The sequence below is a fragment of the Eriocheir sinensis genome, chromosome 1 (assembly GCF_024679095.1).
Source record: "Eriocheir sinensis breed Jianghai 21 chromosome 1, ASM2467909v1, whole genome shotgun sequence".
Lineage (NCBI taxonomy): Eukaryota > Metazoa > Arthropoda > Malacostraca > Decapoda > Varunidae > Eriocheir > Eriocheir sinensis.
Window position 1 is genome coordinate 14,145,856 of NC_066509.1, and position 20,010 is coordinate 14,165,865.

The 20,010-nt window shown below is 45.1% G+C and overlaps 1 protein-coding gene across 3 annotated transcripts in view; it reads right to left on the minus strand.

Annotated features, from left to right (window-relative positions):
* The window catches only part of LOC126995324 (opsin Rh3-like), a 118,904-nt gene that overhangs the window by 16,552 nt on the left and 82,342 nt on the right, over positions 1-20,010 (minus strand). For 2 of the 3 annotated variants that reach the window (XM_050854817.1, XM_050854806.1), the window contains exons 3-4: positions 9,712-10,029; positions 1,866-1,996 (exon numbers count right to left, since the gene is read on the minus strand). In XM_050854817.1, the coding sequence (XP_050710774.1) occupies positions 1,866-1,996; positions 9,712-10,025 (445 nt within the window). In that variant the 5' untranslated portion in view covers positions 10,026-10,029. Of the gene's footprint in view, positions 1-1,865; positions 1,997-9,711; positions 10,870-20,010 lie in introns of those variants that run through there. The other variant, XM_050854812.1, reaches the window with a different exon arrangement.

Sequence of the window (20,010 nt, forward strand, 5' to 3'; positions counted from 1 at the left end):
AAGATGAAGGACAGCAAAGGTGAAGGCTCCTCCCCACCCCCCCATCCCTCCAGGCAGGAAAGGAAAAAGAACCATGCAGCATGGAAAAACTGCATGGAAATTATGTAGGAAAGAGGAAAGAACTACCATTACTGCTACCACTAACGGGCGATAAAAACGGACAAGGACACCAGTATTCGAAAGAACTTAACGTTATTACGACACTGAGTAATATCTTAGTTGCTAGTTGGATTAAAAATACTTGCCTAATCTATTCTTGAAGGCCGTAACTGTTGTAATATCAACGACATCACAGTTTAGAGAGTTCCAAACATTAACGACTCGATTGAAGAAGTGTTTGGCTTCGTGCGACGAGAGTCTTTTACCACTTATCTTGAAAGTGTTATTTCTTCTTGTTCTATTTGATCGATCAATTGTAAAGTAATCTTCCGCATTAATATCACTGAATCCTTAAAACATTTTAAACACTTCTATTAGATCGCCTCGCATTCTTCGTTTTGATAAGGTAAATAAATTTACTCTTTATGCCTTTCTTCATAAGATAAATTTCTCAACCTAGGAATAATTTTTGTTACTCCGTTGAACCCGTTCTAACTTTTCTACGTTTTTTCTGTAATAGGGAGACCAAAACTGTACACAGTACTCTAGATGGGGTCGAACCTGCGAGTTATACAGTTTTGATATTATTTTTTTCCGATTTATTATTAAAGACTCGTCCGATGAAGCCAACCAATTTGTTTGCGGTTTTAATTATCTCTGAAAAATGCTGACCGGGCTTTAAATCGCTTGATATAGTGATTCCAAGATCCTTTTCTTTACTTACTGCAGAGAGTTGTTGGCCATTCATTACGTACTGAACGCGATTGTTATTGTTTCCGATGTGTAACACTTTACATTTGTCAACGTTAAATTTCATTTGCCATTGATTGGCCCAACGTGCAAGTCGATCTAGATCTGATTGTAATGCTTCTTCGTCGAGTGTCGTAGTTACCTTACTAGCGATTTTTGTGTCATCAGCAAATTTTGATATTTTGCAAGTGAGCCCATCATCGATATCATTAACATAAATTAAGAACAGCATGGGACCAAGCACTGATCCTTGAGGTACGCCGCTTCTGACATCGAGCCAGTTAGATGAAACACCGTTTAGAACTACTCTCTGTTTCCGCTCAGAGAGCCAGTCCACAAGCCAATTGTGAATGTTACCCGAGATACCGTGCGCCAATATAGTTTACTGAGCAACCATTTGTGGGGAACCTTATCAAATGCCTTTTGAAAATCCAGATATATGGCATCTACTGATATGCTTTCATCGAACACCTCAAAAATATAATGAAAAAATCAAGTACGTTAGTTAAACTCGAACGTTTAGTACGGAAACCATGTTGCGAATTATTTATTATATAATTTTCTTCGAAGAATTTCACTATATTGTCGCCAATGATAGTCTCCATTAACTTACAAACAATCGATGTTAGGCTAATTGGTCGATAGTTTCCTGGATGAGACCTGTCCGCCTTTTTGAAAATTAAAGGAGACGGAGGAGAAGGAGAAACGTAGAAATAGTTCCTTACTAAAGAACCGTTCACATGAAATGAAGAGACTTAGGAGGAGGAGGAGGAGAAGAAGGTTGAGTAGCAGAAGCAGGAGCAGGAGGGAGGAGGAGGAGAAAGAGATGAAAAAAAAAAGATTACCAAAGCTCAACGGGCGAACATGGGTGGAAAAGACTAAAGGAAAACGGAAACGGAGGATTGAAGAGGAAAGGGGAAACAATAAGAAAGAAAGAGAGAAAGAAAGAAAAAGGGATGGATATAAAAACAAGAGAGGAGGAGAAGGCACGAAGATTGAAGGCAGGCGTGACTTACCTAGCCTGCCGAAGGACCACTGGTGCCTGAAGGAGGAGTAGGCGGCCATGGAGTGCAGCAGGGACGTGATGAGGTCGCTCGCCGCCAGATTCACGATGAAGGTGTTGGCAGGTGTCCGCAGCCTCCGAAACCTGCCGACGACATCACCACCATCACTACCACTATCACTACCACCACCACCATAACCACCATCCCCACCACCACCATCACCACCACAACCACCACCATCACCACCATCATAACCACCATCCCCACCACCACCATCACCACCACCACCACCACCATAACCACCATCACCACCACCACCACCACCACCATAACCACCATCCCCACTACCACCATCACCACCACCACCACCACCATAACCACCACCACCATAACCACCATCCCCACTACCACCATCACCACCACCACCGCCACCACTATCATCATAACCACCATCCCCACCACCACCATTAAAACCACCACCACCACTGCCACCACCAACATAGTCGCCCCCACCATCCCCTGAAAACAGTAATAAAAGTTAGGTACAAGTGTGGGAAAGAGGAGTTAGAAGAGGAGGAGGAGGAAACATGGAAACATGGAAACATGGAAATGCAGGCAACAGAAAGCCTATTGGCTCATTACGAGGTCGCCCCCTTTGCCGTATCTTGGTCTGACCGCAGCTTGCTTGGGTGAGCAGATGAGAGCCCTCGTTATTCAGAGGAGCAGATGGAAGCCCCCGTTATTCGAGTTCTCCTTATATCCTGACGAGTTGATGGTATTCGCGATTCTACTACTTGATTGGTGTGATTACTTTCGCAACTCGGTTTGTCTGAGGAGATTGGTCTGTGTATTTGAAACTCGACTGATGGGTAAACCGTTATTTCCTACTTCTTGGGTTGTGCTTGGTTCAAAGAATTTGGGTTGATTTGCGTTATTGAACTTTTTGATATGATTTAAGAAATCGAACTTTTTCGTGTTATTGAACTTTTTAATGTAAAACATCCCTCGTCGCTTCTTTTCTCCCTCGTCAAGTTGAGTCCCTTGAGTCGTTCCTCATTCGGTTGAGCCGTCGTTGAATCCCAACTTCCAGTAAAGCGCGCGTCGTCCCTTCCTTTAAGCCGAAAATGCTTCTGTAATTAGGAGACCAGAACTGCAGACTGCTGCAGGATGGCATCTGGGTGCTGGAATTATACAAGGATAGCATGCGCTGTGTTTTACACTGAAGCTCCTCGTGCTTTTTACAGTGATTTGCGTGTTTTTTGTTACTTTTTTTTTGTGATTCGCGTGTTTTTTTCCTCTGCTGATGAATAGGGTCTCCCATTATGATTCTGCATAGCGATTTCATTCTCCCATAATATGCATATGTATGCATTATTCAACATTAATTGGCTTTGTTTCCGACCATTCAATGTTGTGATTATTATCATTTTCCTGATTTCGAAGACATGATTTTGTGTCTTTCTGAATGATTTCCTGATTGTCATCTGTGTTGTTCGGGCATCTCCACCCACCTTGCGGTGTCAGAGTCATTTTTATATATGATAAGTCCAGTCCGTGATATTGTGATATAATAGATAAAAGGTATAGTGGCGCCCAATCAGGCTGTCACTTGACACTGTACTCGTAGTGAGCTGTCAGTGGTAATCTCTTAGTAGCAGTTGTATTGGCTCCGTTGCCACACTCGGTTATCCACGCGATCAGATCGGCTCGATGCCGCCCAGTGCAGTTTCTGAAGGAGTCGCTCGTGCGGTACCTTGTCGAGGGGATGTGGGGGTCCCGGTTCTTACATATACCTTGGAAGTCGTCTAATAACATCGTTAGGCAAGGCAGCTAAATTTTCTGAAGCCATGCTTCTGTTCGGAGATTGTATTATTGTTGGGAGAAACGGTTATTTATCTCTAATAATCTTTCCAATTATTTTTCTTTTTCACTGATGTTTCACTTGGGCCTCACCTTTACTAAACGCTTTTTTATCCTTTTTTTGTCAATTTTTGTTACGTTCGCTTTCTTCAGTCGCTTTATTCCTTCTTTAGTTCTTCGACGAATATCTTGGTGAGTGGTCTGAAGAATTTGTGTTTGAGTCTTGTTATAACCGCGTTACAAACTGTCGGGTCCCGTTTTTAATAACCGCTCGAGTGTATTAAGTACTTTTTACTGAGTGGTCGCATTGACTTGTCATTTTTTTAGTTACTTCTTGGTCAAGAGACAGGGCAGCATCCAATGGTTTTCCCTGGGGCTCGACTCCTCATACGGATGCACGGTAATGCGTTGAGGAGGAGGAGGAGGAGGAGGAGGAGCAGGAGGAGGGGGAGTATGAAGAAGAGGAAGAGATGGAGGAAGAGGAGAAGGTAAAGAACAACAACAAAAAAGAACAAAAACAAGAATAATGAAAAAGAACAAGAGCAATAATAATAATAATAATAATAATAATAATAATAATAATAATAATAATAATAATAATAATAATAATAATAATAATAATAATCAGAAGAAGAAAAAAGAGGAAAAGATAAACAAAGAAGAAGAAGAAGAAGAGGAAAATAAAAAGAAGAAGAAAAACAAGAAGAAAAAGAAGAAAAAGAAGAAAAAGAAGAAGAAGAAGAAGAAAATTAATAAGAAGAAAAAGGAAAAGAAAGAAAAAAGATAAAAAAAGAGGAAAAAGAAGAAAAAAAAGAAGAGGAAGAAGAAGAGGAAAAAAAAAGAACAAACGTAGAAAAGCAAGAAAAACCTCACCAAAACAATAACCACAAACATTAATAAAACAACGAGATAAATAAAACAAATATACGATAAGAAAAAAAGATCAGGGAAGAGAAAGGAAAAAGATCATGACACAGAAACAGATGGATAACAGCAAGAGTAAAAATAGCCAAGGAGGGCATGAGAGAACGGTAGGCATGAAAGAAAACGAGGAAGAGGAAAGGAGAAACGGGAAATATAATTAAGGAACGGGATAAGGAGACGGAGTGTTGGTTTGCTGAAGAGGGACGAGGAAAGTGGATGCTTGAGAGACTAAGTGAGTGAGTGAGGGCGTGAGTCAGGGAGGGAGGGAGGGAAGGAGCGAGAGTACGAGAAGGAGAAAGAGAGCTAGACATTAGGAGATTTACATAGATTTACATAGAAAATCAGACCACACAGACCCCATGGTCCAGACTTGGTGGTCTGTCCTTAAACCTAAGTGGTTTTACATTAATCAGAAGACTCCAAAACGTTGCATTTCTACTCTAGTTGATATTAAGTTGAAGGAAGTGACGGTCGAGCTTATTTTTGAAGGAGTCAATCGTGTTGCACTGGACCACTGATGGTGGAAGCTTATTCCATTCTCGCACTACAACGTTGGTGAAGAAAAATTTGGTGCAGTCTGAATTTACTTGTCTACATCTGAGTTTTACGCCATTGTTCCTCGTGCGCAAAGTGTCATCGATCATAAACAATGTTGATCTGTCTACATTCGTGAAACCATTAAGTATTTTAAAACATTCGATCAGTTTTCCTCGGAGGCGACGTTTCTCAAGAGAGAACATGTTAAGGGTAGAAAGCCTTTCTTCGTAGGATTTGTTGCGCAAGGAAGGGATCATTTTCGTTGCCCGACGCTGAACACCTTCTAATTTAGCTATATCCTTTGCATGGAGGGAGACCAAAACTGTACCGCATATTCCAAGTGGGGTCTGACTAAACTGTTGTAGAGCGGGAGTATTACATCTTTATTCTTGAATAAAAAGTTTCTTTTAATGTAGCCCAACATTCTGTTCGCTTTATTTGCTGCATCGATGCATTGCTGTGAGAATTTGAGGTTTGACGCGATTTTGACCCCCAAGTCCTTGACGCATTGAACGCTTTTGAGTTTAACGCCGCGCATTTCGTAATCGAACTTCTTATTCCTCGTTCCAACTTGAAGGACCTGGCACTTGTCTACGTTAATGGGCAAACATCCACGTCGTTGATGTAAATAATGAAGAGTTAAATCCGTCAATCACTACTGCTCAACCAATTCGCGATCCATTGGTTTACTTGACCGTCAATACCTATTTGCTTTAATTTGTAAAGTAATTTATGATGCGGGACTTTATCAAACGCTTTCTGGAAATCAAGATAGACTACGTCCAGTGATTTGGTTACGTCATAAACAGTGAAGAGGTCGTTATAAAAGGTTAATAGGTTTGATAGGCAAGATCTTTTGTTTCGGAAACCATGTTGTGAGTCCCCAATTAATGAGTGGCTTTCAAGGTAATTCACAATTTTGTCTCTAATTATGCTCTCAAGTAGAGAGAGAGAGAGAGAGAGAGAGAGAGAGAGAGAGAGAGAGAGAGAGAGAGAGAGAGAGAGAGAGAGAGAGAGAGAGAGAGAGAGAGAGATAGAGAGAGAGAGAGAGAGAGAGAGAGAGAGAGAGAGAGAGAGAGAGAGAGAGAGAGAGAGAGAGAGAGAGAGAGAGAGAGAGAGAGAGAGAGAGAGAGAGAGAGAGAGAGAGAGAGAGAGAGAGAGAGAGAGAGAGAGAGAGAGAGAGAGAGAGAGAGAGAGAGAGAGAGAGAGAGAGAGAGAGAGAGAGAGAGAGAGAGAGAGAGAGAGAGAGAGAGAGAGAGAGAGAGAGAGAGAGAGAGAGAGAGAGAGAGAGAGAGAGAGAGAGAGAGAGAGAGAGAGAGAGAGAGAGAGAGAGAGAGAGAGAGAGAGAGAGAGAGAGAGAGAGAGAGAGAAGAGAGAAGAGAGAGAAGAGAGAGAGAGAAGAGAGAAGAGAGAGAAGAGAGAGAAGAGAGAGAAGAGAGAGAAGAGAGAAGAGAGAAGAGAGAAGAGAGAGAGAGAGAGAGAAAGAAGGTGGAAAAGGAAGAACGAGGAAGGAAGAGAATGGTAAAGAGATCTAGAGATAAGGAGAGAGAAACATGGAAGAAAAGGAAGAACACGGGAGGGAGAGAGAGAGAAAAGTAAAGAAAACAAGACATAGGGAGTGAGAAAGAAGAAGGAAAATGGAAGAAAGGTGGAGGGCGGAAGAGATGGATTAAGAGAATTTGACGTAAGGGGAGAGAAAAAAAAGGAAAAATGGAAGAACGAAGGAGGGAGGAAGAGCAGGATAAGAAGGATTTGACATAAGGGGAGAGAAAAAAAGGAAAAATGGAAGAACGAAGGAGGGAGGAAAAGAAGAATAAAGAGAATTTGACATAAGGGGAGAGAAACATAGCAAATGGAAGAACCAGGAAGGGAGGGAGAGGAGGGTAAAGGGAAAGATAACTTGACATAAGGCGAGAGAAAGAATTAGGAAATGGAAGAAAAAGGGAAGGAGGGAGAGAAAGGTGAAGGGAAAGATAACTATAGACATAAGGAGAGAGAGAGAGAAAAAAGGGAAATAGAAAACGAGGGTGGAGAGAAGGGTAAAGAAGGAGAAGGGAGAAGGATAAAAAGAACTAGATATACGGAGATAGAGAAAGAGGGAGAGAGAAAAGAGGGAATAGAAGAACGAGGGAGGGAGAAGCTAACATCCCATCCTTGTAGTGTGTGTGAAGTGTGTGTAAAGAGAACAATGAAAACCACCACCACCACCACCACCACAACCACCACCACCACCACCACAACCACCACCACCACCACCACCACCACCAAAACACAACTACCTCTGCCAGATCTCATTAGTAGGACGTAGAGAAGCGAGCATACCTCCACCAGATATAATTAGTGGCCGGAGAAAGAGGAGGAGGAGGAGGAGAAGGAGGAGGAGGAGAAGGAAGGGAGGGAAAGACGGAGATGTGTGTGTGTGTGTGTGTGTGTGTGTGTGTGTGTGTGTTTGAGAGAGAGAGAGAGAGAGAGAGAGAGAGAGAGAGAGAGAGAGAAACATTAAAGCCTATGAATGTGTTTTGTGTAGGGATAAGAATAGCCAAAATGCGTGTGTATGTTCATCCCGTGAGACAAAGAGGCATAATGAGAGCTCACCGGGTGCAGAGGAGGAGGAGGAGTGGGTGTGTTTGTGTTGTGTTATTGCCATCAAGGGAAAGTAAGTTGTCTTCAAGGGCTGTGGGTGTGTTGCGTAACTGCCAATAGAGGAGTGTAGCTTTCATGGGTTGTGTGTTCGTGTATTTGTGTTGCGCTACTCCCATCAAGGAGGAGTTTTCTTAAAGGGTCATGTGTCTGTGTGCTTGTGCTTGTCTTGTGTTGCTTTCGATCAAGGTTGTGCTAAACGTGACTGTGTGTTTGTTTGTGTTGCTTTACTCGGTCCGGGGAACGAGTTGTAGTGAGGGAGCTTGTGTTATTGTTATGAGATGGAAGTGGACTGTATTCAGGGGCTTTGTGAGTCTGTGTGTCAGTGTTGCCTAGCTTTCGTCAGGGAAAGATGAGGTGTATTGAAGGAATCTGTTTGCTTACATCTGTGTTTCTGCCGCACGAAGGAAGCGAGCGGTTTTTAAGAGATGTGTGTTTGAATGTCTGCTTTCCGCCATATTCCCTCCTTTTCTTTCGGTTCTTCTTTACATACACCTTTTTCTCTTCCTCGTTCTTTCCTTTCCTCTCTTTTTCCCCCTATCATCACCTTCCTAGTGCTTCCTGCTCCAATATTTCGTCTCGCCTGGCTGGGTTCATTTCAAGCAGGCAGCGAGCACCACAAAAACTCATTAAAAACAACAACACTTATGGCGCCCTCTAAATCAACTAGACTATTATATTGGCCAGGATTCAAGTTTAAGGGAAGACTGGGTATCTTTCGGTTGTTGTGATGGTAGTGGTAGAACGATGGTGATGGTGGTTGTGGCGGTGGTAGTGGTGGTAGGACGGTGATGGTGGTTGTGTATGTGTGTGGGTGGGGGGCAACGATGCCAGATTGTCGTACTCAGTCTCCTATGTTTGCCGATTTCTGACCCCAAAACTGCCTCCTCGACCCCAATAACTCCCTTCATATGTAGTTATCGTTAAAATGGTTAATTATTGGTGTTTTTGGCAATAGCTATAGCTCAGAAATCGGTAAATAAGGAGCTCTGAGTACGATAATTTGGCAACAGTGGTGAGGGGTGATGGTGATACGATGCGATGTAACGGTGTGATGCGCTGAGCTGCAGTGTGGTGTTGGTGGTGATGATGTGTGGTGTGGTGTGTTGCTATATAGTGTTAGGGTTGGTGTGTGTGACGTATGGTGTAACGTGGTATGGTATGGTATATGGCGTTATTGGGTGCGATGTGGCGGGGTGGTGATCGTGGTAGTGAGAGGGCTGTGGTGGGGTGATGTGGTAGGGTGCAGTGTAATGGTAGTGGTGGTGGTAGGGTCATGGTGGTGTCAGGTACCTATTCTCAACCATTTGGGGGCTTGCACAGACACAATGGATAAAGTTTTGGTAGAAGTTGTGTTAGTAATTCAATGGGTAGTTTTATAAGTCAAGTGATAGTCTGACAAAACTTCTGCACTAGGAATGTGAAAGCCAAACCACTCATGGGAACCTGGCTAACCTCCTTTGTGACCTTTGGAAATACTTATCAGGACACCTCTCCTCCCGAAATTGACCTCTCTTTCGGCCACCTCTTTTGACTTTTTTTGTAGGAGCAGCGAGTAGCGGGTCCTTTTTTTGTGCCCTTGAGCTATCTCCTTTGTTGTAAAAAAATAAAAAAACTTGTGTGAGAGCCAAAAGCGGCAGAAAATACGGGCCTTGGTTGTGGAAATGGTATTAGTAAGGTGGTGATAGTGGTTGTGGTCATGTCGTGCAAGCTGTGGTGATAAGCCTGTGGTGGCGTGATATGGTAGGTTGTAGTGTGGTACAGTAATGGTGGTGGTAGTGGTAGAGACGTGATGGTGTTAGTGGTAAGGTCATGATGTTGGTTTAGGTAATGTCGTGTAGGCGGTGCTGATAAGGCTATGGTGGTGCTTCATGGCTCGGTAATGCTTGCCCCTCACCTGCTGAAGACCCACACCACAATAGCGTTGCCGGCGGTACCCAGGACGCCGATGGTGGTGAGGATGAACGCCACGAGGAGGTGCAGCTCGGCCGGGACAGCGACGGTGGCGTGCGTGAGGAGCCAGACCCGCGGCACGCCCAGCTCGCGCGCCCACGTCAGGTTCTCCAGCAGCTCATCCAACGTCACGTTACCTGCGAAGGTGGGCGCCTGGGCTGTCCCCGCCGCCCTCTCCCCCGCTGCTGACCCCGCCGCCGCCTCTTCCCGGTACTCTAAGACGGTGATCTCCCACCAGTCCTCCGTCGACGCGTTCATGGGGCTGTGGAAGGAAGAAAGGAAGGTTAGGTATAGTGCTGGTAGGGGTGGACTGGGGTGATAGATTTGCCTGACTAGCCTGGACCTAAACACAACACAAACACACAAACACAGAAACACACAACCCTTGATGACAACACTTTCCCTTGATGGCAACAACGTAACACAAACACACGAACGCACGCATAATCCTTTAAGACATCTCACTTTCCCTTGATGTCAGTTACGCAACACAAACAAACACAGCCACACACATTGGTTTGATAGATACATGTCACACTGCAGTTGTCTTAAAGCTTGTGGCGGGAGGGGGCGATCGGTGAGAGGGGAAAGGACACGAGGTAAACGGCCCTGGCTGGGGTGGGCTGGGTTATTGGACTTGTTTGGCCTACCCTGACTTACGAGTTAATGGGAGTCATGTCTATCTTGTCTTGCCTTTGCTTTAGTTCCCTTACTGGTTCTGCTTGTCGTGGAGTCTGGGTGGGGGACAGGACGCTGGTTAGGCTGTACTGGCGGGGGTGGGATGGGGGTGATCGACATAATCGGCCGAAGCCTGGCTTAGCTACGATAATCTTGCCTATCCTACTTTGTCTTGGCTTTGGTTAACTCGTGCCTCCTATTCTGACTTGTCTGGGAAAGCCGTGTCAGTCTGGCCAACACTGATTATTCGATGGTATTAAAGAGATGACTTCTCTAACGTAGCACACAGTGACCCAGCCAGCTTGTCTGCCTTGAAATCAACGGCGACTTTACTTGCCTTTAAAGTTTACGAAAATTGTTTGGGATGCTATTCAGGTTGTGACTGAATGGCCTATTTGTGTTTTATCCAGTCAATACTTTTTCTCCTTTTCAATGCTTTTCTACTTTTTCTCTTATTTAAATGACTCAGTTCAGACACTTTTACTTAGTTTTGTGATTTGCTACGGTGTTCCACTTTGTTGTGTTTAGGGGACAAAGGGAACGTCGGACCCTTAATTAAATCGAGTTTGGACCCGGGACACACGAGTTAAGCGACTGTTTAATGAACTTAAGTTTGAAGGAGTTCTCCTAAAGGCTTAAACTACACTAAATCAACATTACGGTTGCATAACTCAACTTGGTAATGAGTCTACGGAAGTTGTACACAATGTTGTCTTGTGAAACCATACAGGACAAGAGGACGAGGCGAGCGATCAATGTTTCCCGTCAGCTTATCTCAGGTGACGTGTTGCGGGACTGGAAACAAACAGCAGTGCAGAGAATGGCTAAGAAATGAACGAAAAAATTAAGCCCCATCCCCCAAAATTACGACATCCATAAAACTAGAATGTAAAAAGTAAATACTGATAAGACATGTTGCAGGAGAGAAAACAAATAGCAGAGTACAGAGCATACTCAAGAAATGAACGGAAAAAAACTAAGCCAAATCTAAAACATTACCAAACTCATAAAACTAGAATGTTAAAAATAAGTACGGATAAGAAACCGAAGGAGAGGGAAAGAGGAGGATCAATAGGAGAGTAAGAGGTGACTGGCTGGTTTAACAACGATATAAGATTTTTGAAGGAGCTCGAGGGGGTACAGAAATGAAGGACAGAAGAGGGAACAGGAGGAGGGGAAGCGGAGGCGAGGGAGGGATGCTCACAACCTGAGGGCCCAATAACCAACCTCTCAAGTAGACAATGAGAGATGGAGGATGTGATTAGACACGCATTTCCTCCGCTATTTTCTTCCTTTCTTCACCTTCCTCCTCCCTCCTCCTCCAATCATGCTACTGCTGGCTCTCTCCCCTCCTCTCACTCCCACTACCTCCCCTCCCACTCACCCACCGATTGGATACGTTTCTCTTCTTCTTTCCTTGTATCGAGCACCTCTTCGTCTCCTCTTCTTTCTCCTCGCGCCATTATTACGAAGACGAGTTGAAGGAATTTTTTTTTTTTATAAGATGGAAACCGATAGGCGTCTCCAAGTCTTTCGTTCAAACCTCTTACATTCATATTAACGGAGGTGACCTGATGCTTCTGTTTAACTGCTGTCTACTACCTGCTGATGCTCTGTTTGGCCGTTACTTTTGCCTGTTTATGGTCTGTTTGTCTTCAAAACCATACCCAGAGACACAGAATATAAGAGTTTGGCCAACTTCCTCCCAGGCGTCAGGTTGTTGAAAAAAGTCACACGAAATTCAAATAGATGCTGAAGCATTGTTGCTTTTCTGTGCTGTAGGTATCGTCAGAATTTCTAAGAAATACCTAAAACACAAGAAAACTCTTTTATATCAGCTTCAATTCGGATTTCGGGCAGCTCCTTTGGTATCAACATGGAGCCTGCGATGAAGCTGGCAAAGTCTCGTAATCTATGGCTCTGACGATACCTAAACATTGTCTGCTCGCATATGCTGCTTTTTTTTATCATCTGCTCAATGCCCACTTGATTATCTGCCTGGCGTTTTTTTTTTTTTTTTTACGTATTCGCCTATGGCGCCAGTAGGCTTTTTTGATGGGGCCTGATTGTCGGCCCCAACCTGTCGTGGCGCAGGCAAGTGTTTATAGTGGCGCCATCTTGCATTGGCTCATGCTGCCCCCCGGAGCTCATCTTTGATCCTAGAATCTAGAGTCCGGGTTGATAGGTGGTCTTCTGGACAGTATGTGGGTAGTCTAAATTAAGCCACTCGGCGGTGACTGAAAAATCCCAGCTTGTGGCACCTGGCGGAGTGCGAACCCGAGTCGTGCTGGACGCGGCACCGTCACGCTATCCACTCAGCCACCACCTTCCCTATTAGAGAGTATTTGCGTATTACTTCACAGATCGTACTAATTACCATATAGACTCTGGATTACGTAAACGCAACAGAGGGTTGATGGGTTTAATTACTCAGCGAGGTGAGAGAGTGTGTGTGTGTGTGTGTGTGTGTGTGTGTGTGTGTGTGTGTGTGTGTGTGTGTGTGTGTGTGTGTGTGTGTTTATCTCTGCCTGTGTACCTGTTTGTTTGTCTGTCTGCACACGTGTACCTCCCCGGCTTTCTTTCCTCCACGTCTTGTTTCTTCCTCCACACCAGCCTCGCCAGACTCCTCCATTCAGTTACTCTCGTCTGAATGGGGAACCAGACTCTGCTCATTCTCTTTTCTTCGCACTTTCATATCTTTCTCGCTTCCTCCTCCTTCCTCTTTGCTCCTCTCCCCGCTTCTACTTTTCCAAACCACGCTTCTTCTCGTCTTCCTTCACTCTCCTTCCTCCTTAGTTTTCTCTCCTTTAAAATCATTCTCTCTCACTCTCATCTTTCTGTTAGTTTTTTCTTAGTCTCCATTTTTTCCTTGCTTCTTCCCTCCCATCTTCCCCCCTCCTCCTCCTCTCCTCCTCTCGATCTCTTCTCCTCCACCTCCTCCTCGTCGTCCTCCTCTTCCTCCCAGTCTCACGTGGATGCTTGCAGGTTTATTTTGCAATATTTTATGTTTTTGAAGCCTAGAATTCAACCTGCCTGAATACGAGAGAGAGAGAGAGAGAGAGAGAGAGAGAGAGAGAGAGAGAGAGAGAGAGAGAGAGAGAGAGAGAGAGAGAGAGAGAGAGAGAGAGAGAGAGAGAGAGAGAGAGAGAGAGAGAGAGAGAGAGAGAGAGAGAGAGAGAGAGAGAGAGAGAGAGAGAGAGAGAGAATGGGAATAGGGTGTAACAGTAGTCTAGGGTGTGTGTGTGTGTGTGTGTGTGTGTGTGTGTGTGTGTGTGTGTGTAATTCATCCACGGCCTGATGACGAGCTGGCCTCGCAATCGCCAGCAAGTACTCTCCAGACCCGAGCAATTCCTTATTGTCGATCTCTGGGTACTGCCAGGACCTTCACACACCACACACCCCATCCCCCTTGCAAATGGGGGGACAGTAACCGCTCCTCTCTCAGTGGAAAAATCCGCCTTAGCAGGGTTCGAAGCTCCACCTGCCAGACCATGGAGCCTGGCAACGCAGCACTCTGCCACTGAACTACTGGAGCGGTGTGTGTGTGTGTGTGTGTGCGTGTGTGTGTAGGCAGACTACCACCGTGACGGGACAAAAGAATCTTTCCCGGAAGGTGTCGGGCAGAGCTGACACGGGGGGAGGGGGAAGAAGAGGGGGGAGGGGGGGGAGGAGGAAAGATGAAGTAGAGAGAGAGAGAGAGAGAGAGAGAGAGAGAGAGAGAGAGAGAGAGAGAGAGAGAGAGAGAGAGAGAGAGAGAGAGATGATACAACCCACAACATAACAAAGTAAACAAACAAACATACCGACGTATTATATGACCTCTCGTGTGTGTGTGTGTGTGTGTGTGTGTGTGTGTGTGTGTGTGTGTGTGTGTGTGTGTGTAGGCGGCCTGTCAGTCTCTCCACGCGACGGCCCTCACAAAGAGCTTCTGTGTTCTCATCTCTTTAAGAATTTTACTTGAACCTTTCACGCAGAGAGAAGCGAAGAAGAGCAAACAAAATATCCACAAGAGAGACGAAGATAAAAGAAGGAACAGTTAATAAAAGATGAAAACTGAGAGAGAGAGAGAGAGAGAGAGAGAGAGAGAGAGAGAGAGAGAGAGAGAGAGAGAGAGAGAGAGAGAGAGAGAGAGAGAGAGAGAGAGAGAGAGAGAGAGAGAGAGAGAGAGAGAGAGAGAGAGAGAGAGAGAGAGAGAGAGAGAGAGAGAGAGAGAGAGAGAGAGAGAGAGAGTCAGTCAGGTAGGAAGCCAGGCAGGTGGGCAGGCAGGTAGACACGCAACGAAAGGAGGGAAAAGGGAAGAAGAAGAAGAGGAGGAGGAGGAGGACACAAATCAGACACGCGGCCTTGAGCACTCGCTTTTCACGGCTGACTCCTGCGTCTCGGCCTCACGTGTTGACCTGAACCTGTGCTAGGGCTTCAGGTGAGGGAGGGGGACGAGTTGAGGGAGGTGGCACGGCAGGTGAAAAGGAGAAATTGAGTTAGTGAGCGAGTGAGACAGGCAAACACTGAAACTGAGAGATAGACACACAAACATACAGAAACAAAGGAAAATGGTAAAGACGAGCAGCTCACGTAACACGCTATTCTCCAGACAAGGTGGCGGCTGGGTCTTACATCTCGAGTCCTCGGTATGAGTTATCTCCGAGAGATGCTGAAGCACTCAACGGCGCCTTCGTGACTATCGGCTTTAAATGAAGATGGTGGTTGCGTTGGCTCATGAATGAATTAATCGTGTATGCATGGCCCAAAGTGGAGTGTTTACTTGCTCCTGAAAACGTTGAGGGTGAGGAGGAACTCTCTGTCACAAGGTTGTGTCTGATTTCCGTTATATTTGTAGGCTGTTAGCGATCGTGCATGCAGTGGCGCTAAAGAATGAAAGCGGTAAGGCAGGGATCCGCCTGTTTTTATAAATAGCCCGAGGGTCTTGATTTAGATGTACATTGTGAAGAATGATACCCTGATCATCATACGACAAAAATCGAATGAATCATGCAATTTTTTTTTTTCGCTTAAAAAATCGATCTCTTCCGTCAGTTTTGCACCGTTCTTCTTGTCCTTTACACACAAAATATTTTATGACCTTCATAACAAAGTTATAAAAGAAATGTTAATCTAATTTCATTTAGTCGCAAAAAAAAGGTGAGAAAATTTGCAGTCCGGACTGTATTATTACTGTATTATGCAAAAAAGAAATGACATTGATATTTTTGTTCTAACTTTGTTCTATAACATGTCTAGCTCCTAACCCATGACTGAAAAATTGCCAGCTGGTTTGCCGCGGCGTGCGGGACGCGAACCTGCGTCTTCTTGAACGCCGCGCCAGCACGCTGACCACTCAGCCACCGCCTCCCCCTGTTTGTGTGTGTGTGTGTGTGTGTGTGTGTGTGTGTGTGTGTGTGTTTTAATACAAAACCACCAATCTAAGCATGCTACACAGAGAAAAAAGAAAAAGTATTAACAAATAAAAGAAGTGAGAAAAATGAAAGGAATAAAGAAAGGAAAAGAAAAATATAGACTTGATCTAGAACAAACAAATAAGCAAATAAACAAGGAAAGTAGTCTTGACCATGCTCACAATCCTAAATAATTTACTTCTAACACACACACACACACACACACACACACACACACACACACACACACACACACACACACACACACACACACACACACACACACACACACAGACAGACAGACACACACACACACACACACACACACACACACACACACACACACACACACACACACACACACACACACACACACACACACACACACACACACACACACACACACACACACACACACACACACACACACACACACACACACACACACACACACACACACACACACACACACACACACACACACACACACACACACACACACACACACACACACACACACACACACACACACAGCAAACAGGATGGAAAGTTACTTAAAGGGAAGAGAAATGAGAAGAGTGGTAAAGAACATGAAATCGGAATGGAGAAATATAGATAGTGGGGTGCCTCAAGGATCGGTACTGGCACCAATACTTTTCCCAGTGTATATAAATGATATGCCAGAGAAAGTAAATAGTTACATGAGCTTGTTTACAGACGATGCGAAATTGCTGAGACACATAAGAAATAGTAAAGACAGAAATTCTGCAAGAGGACCTAAATAAGATTTGGGGTTGGAGCAAGAAATGGGGGATGGAGTTTAATGTGAAGAAATGTCATGTAATGGAAATGGGAAAGAGTGAAGGGAGACCAAAATGGACATATTGAATGGGAGATGGAGAAATATTAAAAGTCCAAGAAAAGAGACATATGGGGGTGATAATACAAGATAATCAACAGTCTGAGGGTCATGTAAATAGGATATTCGTACGGTATAGAATGGTTAGAAATATAGGCATAGCATTCCACTACATGGATGAAGATATGATGAAAAAGATGATTACCACAATGATTAGACCAGAGTTGGAATATGCGGAAACTGTGTGGTCTCCCCATAAGAAGAAACACGTGAAAAAACTAGAAATAATACAAAGGATGGCAACGAAGATGGTTCCAGAACTGGAGTGATTGTCATATGAAGAAATATTAAAGGAAATGAACCTGCCAACATTGGAACAAAGAAGAGAAAGGGGAGATCTAATACTAATTTACAAATTGTGGAATAAAATGGAAGAAGTAGATAACGAGGAGTTGCTACTAAGAGAAGTAAGAAACACCAGCAACACACGAGGATACAGTAAAAAATAGAGAAAAGGAAGATGCTTGAGAAACATAAAAAATATAGCTTCCCGCAAAGGAACATAGAGGTTTGGAACAGACTAAGTGAGGATGTAGTATCGGCGAAGAGTGTGCACAACTTTAAAGAAAAACTGGACAAGTACAGATATGGAGATGAGACCACATGAGTGTAAGCACAGGCCCTGTAAAATTACAACTAGGTATATACAACTAGGTAAATACACACACACACACACACACACACACACACACACACACACACACACACACACACACACACACACACACACACACACACACACACACACACACACACACACACACACACACACATAAAACCACACACACACACACACACACACACACACACACACACACACACACACACACACACACACACACACACACACACACACACACACACACACACACATATCAATGCGGGCCGTTGAGTAGTTCTTCTTTAAAAGTTTGGTAACGCACGCGCACACACGCACGCACATACGCAGTTACACACACACACACACACACACACACACACACACACACACACACACACACACACACACACACACACACACACACACACACACACACACCTCCGCAATGTTGCATCTCTTTCTATCTTCTACCTATATTTTCATGCTGACTCCTCTTTTGAATTTGCTAACTGCTTGCCTCCCCCCCTCCCGCTTCCCCGCTGCACTCGAATTTCTACTCTTACTCACCCCTATACTGTCCAAATCCCTTATACAAGAGTTAATCAGAACCTTCATTCTTTTATCCCTTCTGCTGGTATACTCTGGGACAGCTTTCCTTTGTCTGTATTTCCTTCTGCCTATGACTTCACCTCCTTCAAGAGAGGAGTGTCAGACACCTCTTCTCCCGAAATTGACCTCTCTTTTTACCTCTTGTTGTAGTTGCTTTTGTTAGAGCAGCGCCTGGCGGGCTTTTTGTTGTGTATTGGTTTCGTGCCCTTCATCTGTCTATCTTGCTGTAAACACACACACACACACACACACACACACACACACACACACACACACACACACACACACACAAACAATAAATACAATAAACCGTTTATTATTATTATTATTATTATTATTATTATTATTATTATTATTATTATTATTATTATTATTATTATTATTATTATTATTATTATTATTATCATTATTATTATTATTTGATTATACACGCACGCACACACACGATGGAGGGAAACAAGTACTCAGGGATGGCCTCGGGGGAATACCAAGCGAATGGGGAAACACGTCCACTCAACTCTAGACTCGGGGGGGTGCAATGTCAACTCCAAGCTCGGCATCCAACCCCAAGCTCCCGCCGCGACAACCGAGGTCTGGTGCCTCATCGCGCCCCTATAAAAATCACGTCCTAAAGGACTCGTAGTTCCCGTATCTGCATGGCCACCAAGACGAACATCGCGTGCTGCGTGCGGGTCCCCGCCTCCAAGGAGGTGACGGCCTTGCACCTGGCGGCCGAGCAGGTGGCGGCGGGCCTCTGTTGCTATTACAAGAGCCGCCGCTCGACCACCTTCATGACCGTGGAGCTGCTCCCGGAGTGCTGCGTCGGCGTGAGTGCCTACACCAAAGTGTTTGGCGAGTGTCGCGTCACCGTAAACCGCACGGTGGTGGCGGAGCTGGAGACAGGATGCTTCGTGAGGATGAAGGTGAAGAGGGGAAGCAGAACCGTGCGGAAGAAGGCTTTAGATGCAAGATTTCTCATCAAATACCTGCAGGAAGAATGGCTTCTCTCAAGAAGAGTTAGACTTGTGTTTGACATAGCATCGTATTCACCGCTGACTTTTTGTTTTCAAATCAAAACCATCGCCTCTGCGCCAGTGTCCGCCTGGCCAGAGCAGTCTTCGGCGGAGGAAGAATTCTACGACACAAAAGAGGCCGCCGAGGGGTACGAAACGTGCAGCCAAGTAAGTGCCTGTGTGCAGCCGTCCTCGGCAGAGGAAGAAAGCTTCCGCGACGCACAAGAACCCGCCCCAAGCCCAAGTGTCTGCACGGAGCAGTCCTCGGCAGAGGAGGAAGACTTCCACGACACCCATGAACCTATCGAGGAGCCGAGGGCCCCGCCACCCCTGAAGGCCGCGGACACTCAAAAGTCCATCAACAAGATGCCGCGACGGTACCGGCGCAGGCTCATGGCGGACCGAGGAGTCATCCTGAGGCGCCTCTGCGAGAAGCATTTCCTCGTCATAGAGTACAACCAACTCTCCGGCATCCTGAAGCTGGAGGGCCGCGCCGAGGCCATCACAGCCTGCCAGGACGAGATAGACGACCTGATCGCGGCCTGGCGGGAGGAGGAACACCAATAGGAACACGCACAGACGAGAGCAGCGGAGACACGCCAGGCACCTACGCAGCGAAGATCGGCGTGGAGTAGAACAGAATGTGTGGGTCTGTGTATGTGCGTGTGTGCTTGTATGTGTCTCGCTCCCTGCGTGGTGGTGTGCGTGGGCTTGTGGGTGGGGGTTTACAGGTGCGTGTCTGCGTGTGCACAGGTGCTGCGTGGCTGCAAGACATTCCACTAAGGAGGCTCTTCAAGAGACCCTTAAAACAACTGAAGAAAATAGGAGTTCCTGACTATTATTTTGATTTTGATCCATTTATTCAGACAATACACATACACTTACTAATACTTACAATACTACTATACCTACATATATTATTTACACGTGATAAAAGGCTAAAACTGCTAAAGGCCTTGTGTACTTAGGCAATCCTCTTCCCCAGAGGGTGAAGGTGTTGGAAGTCGGAGCGGAGGAGGAGACGAGGAGA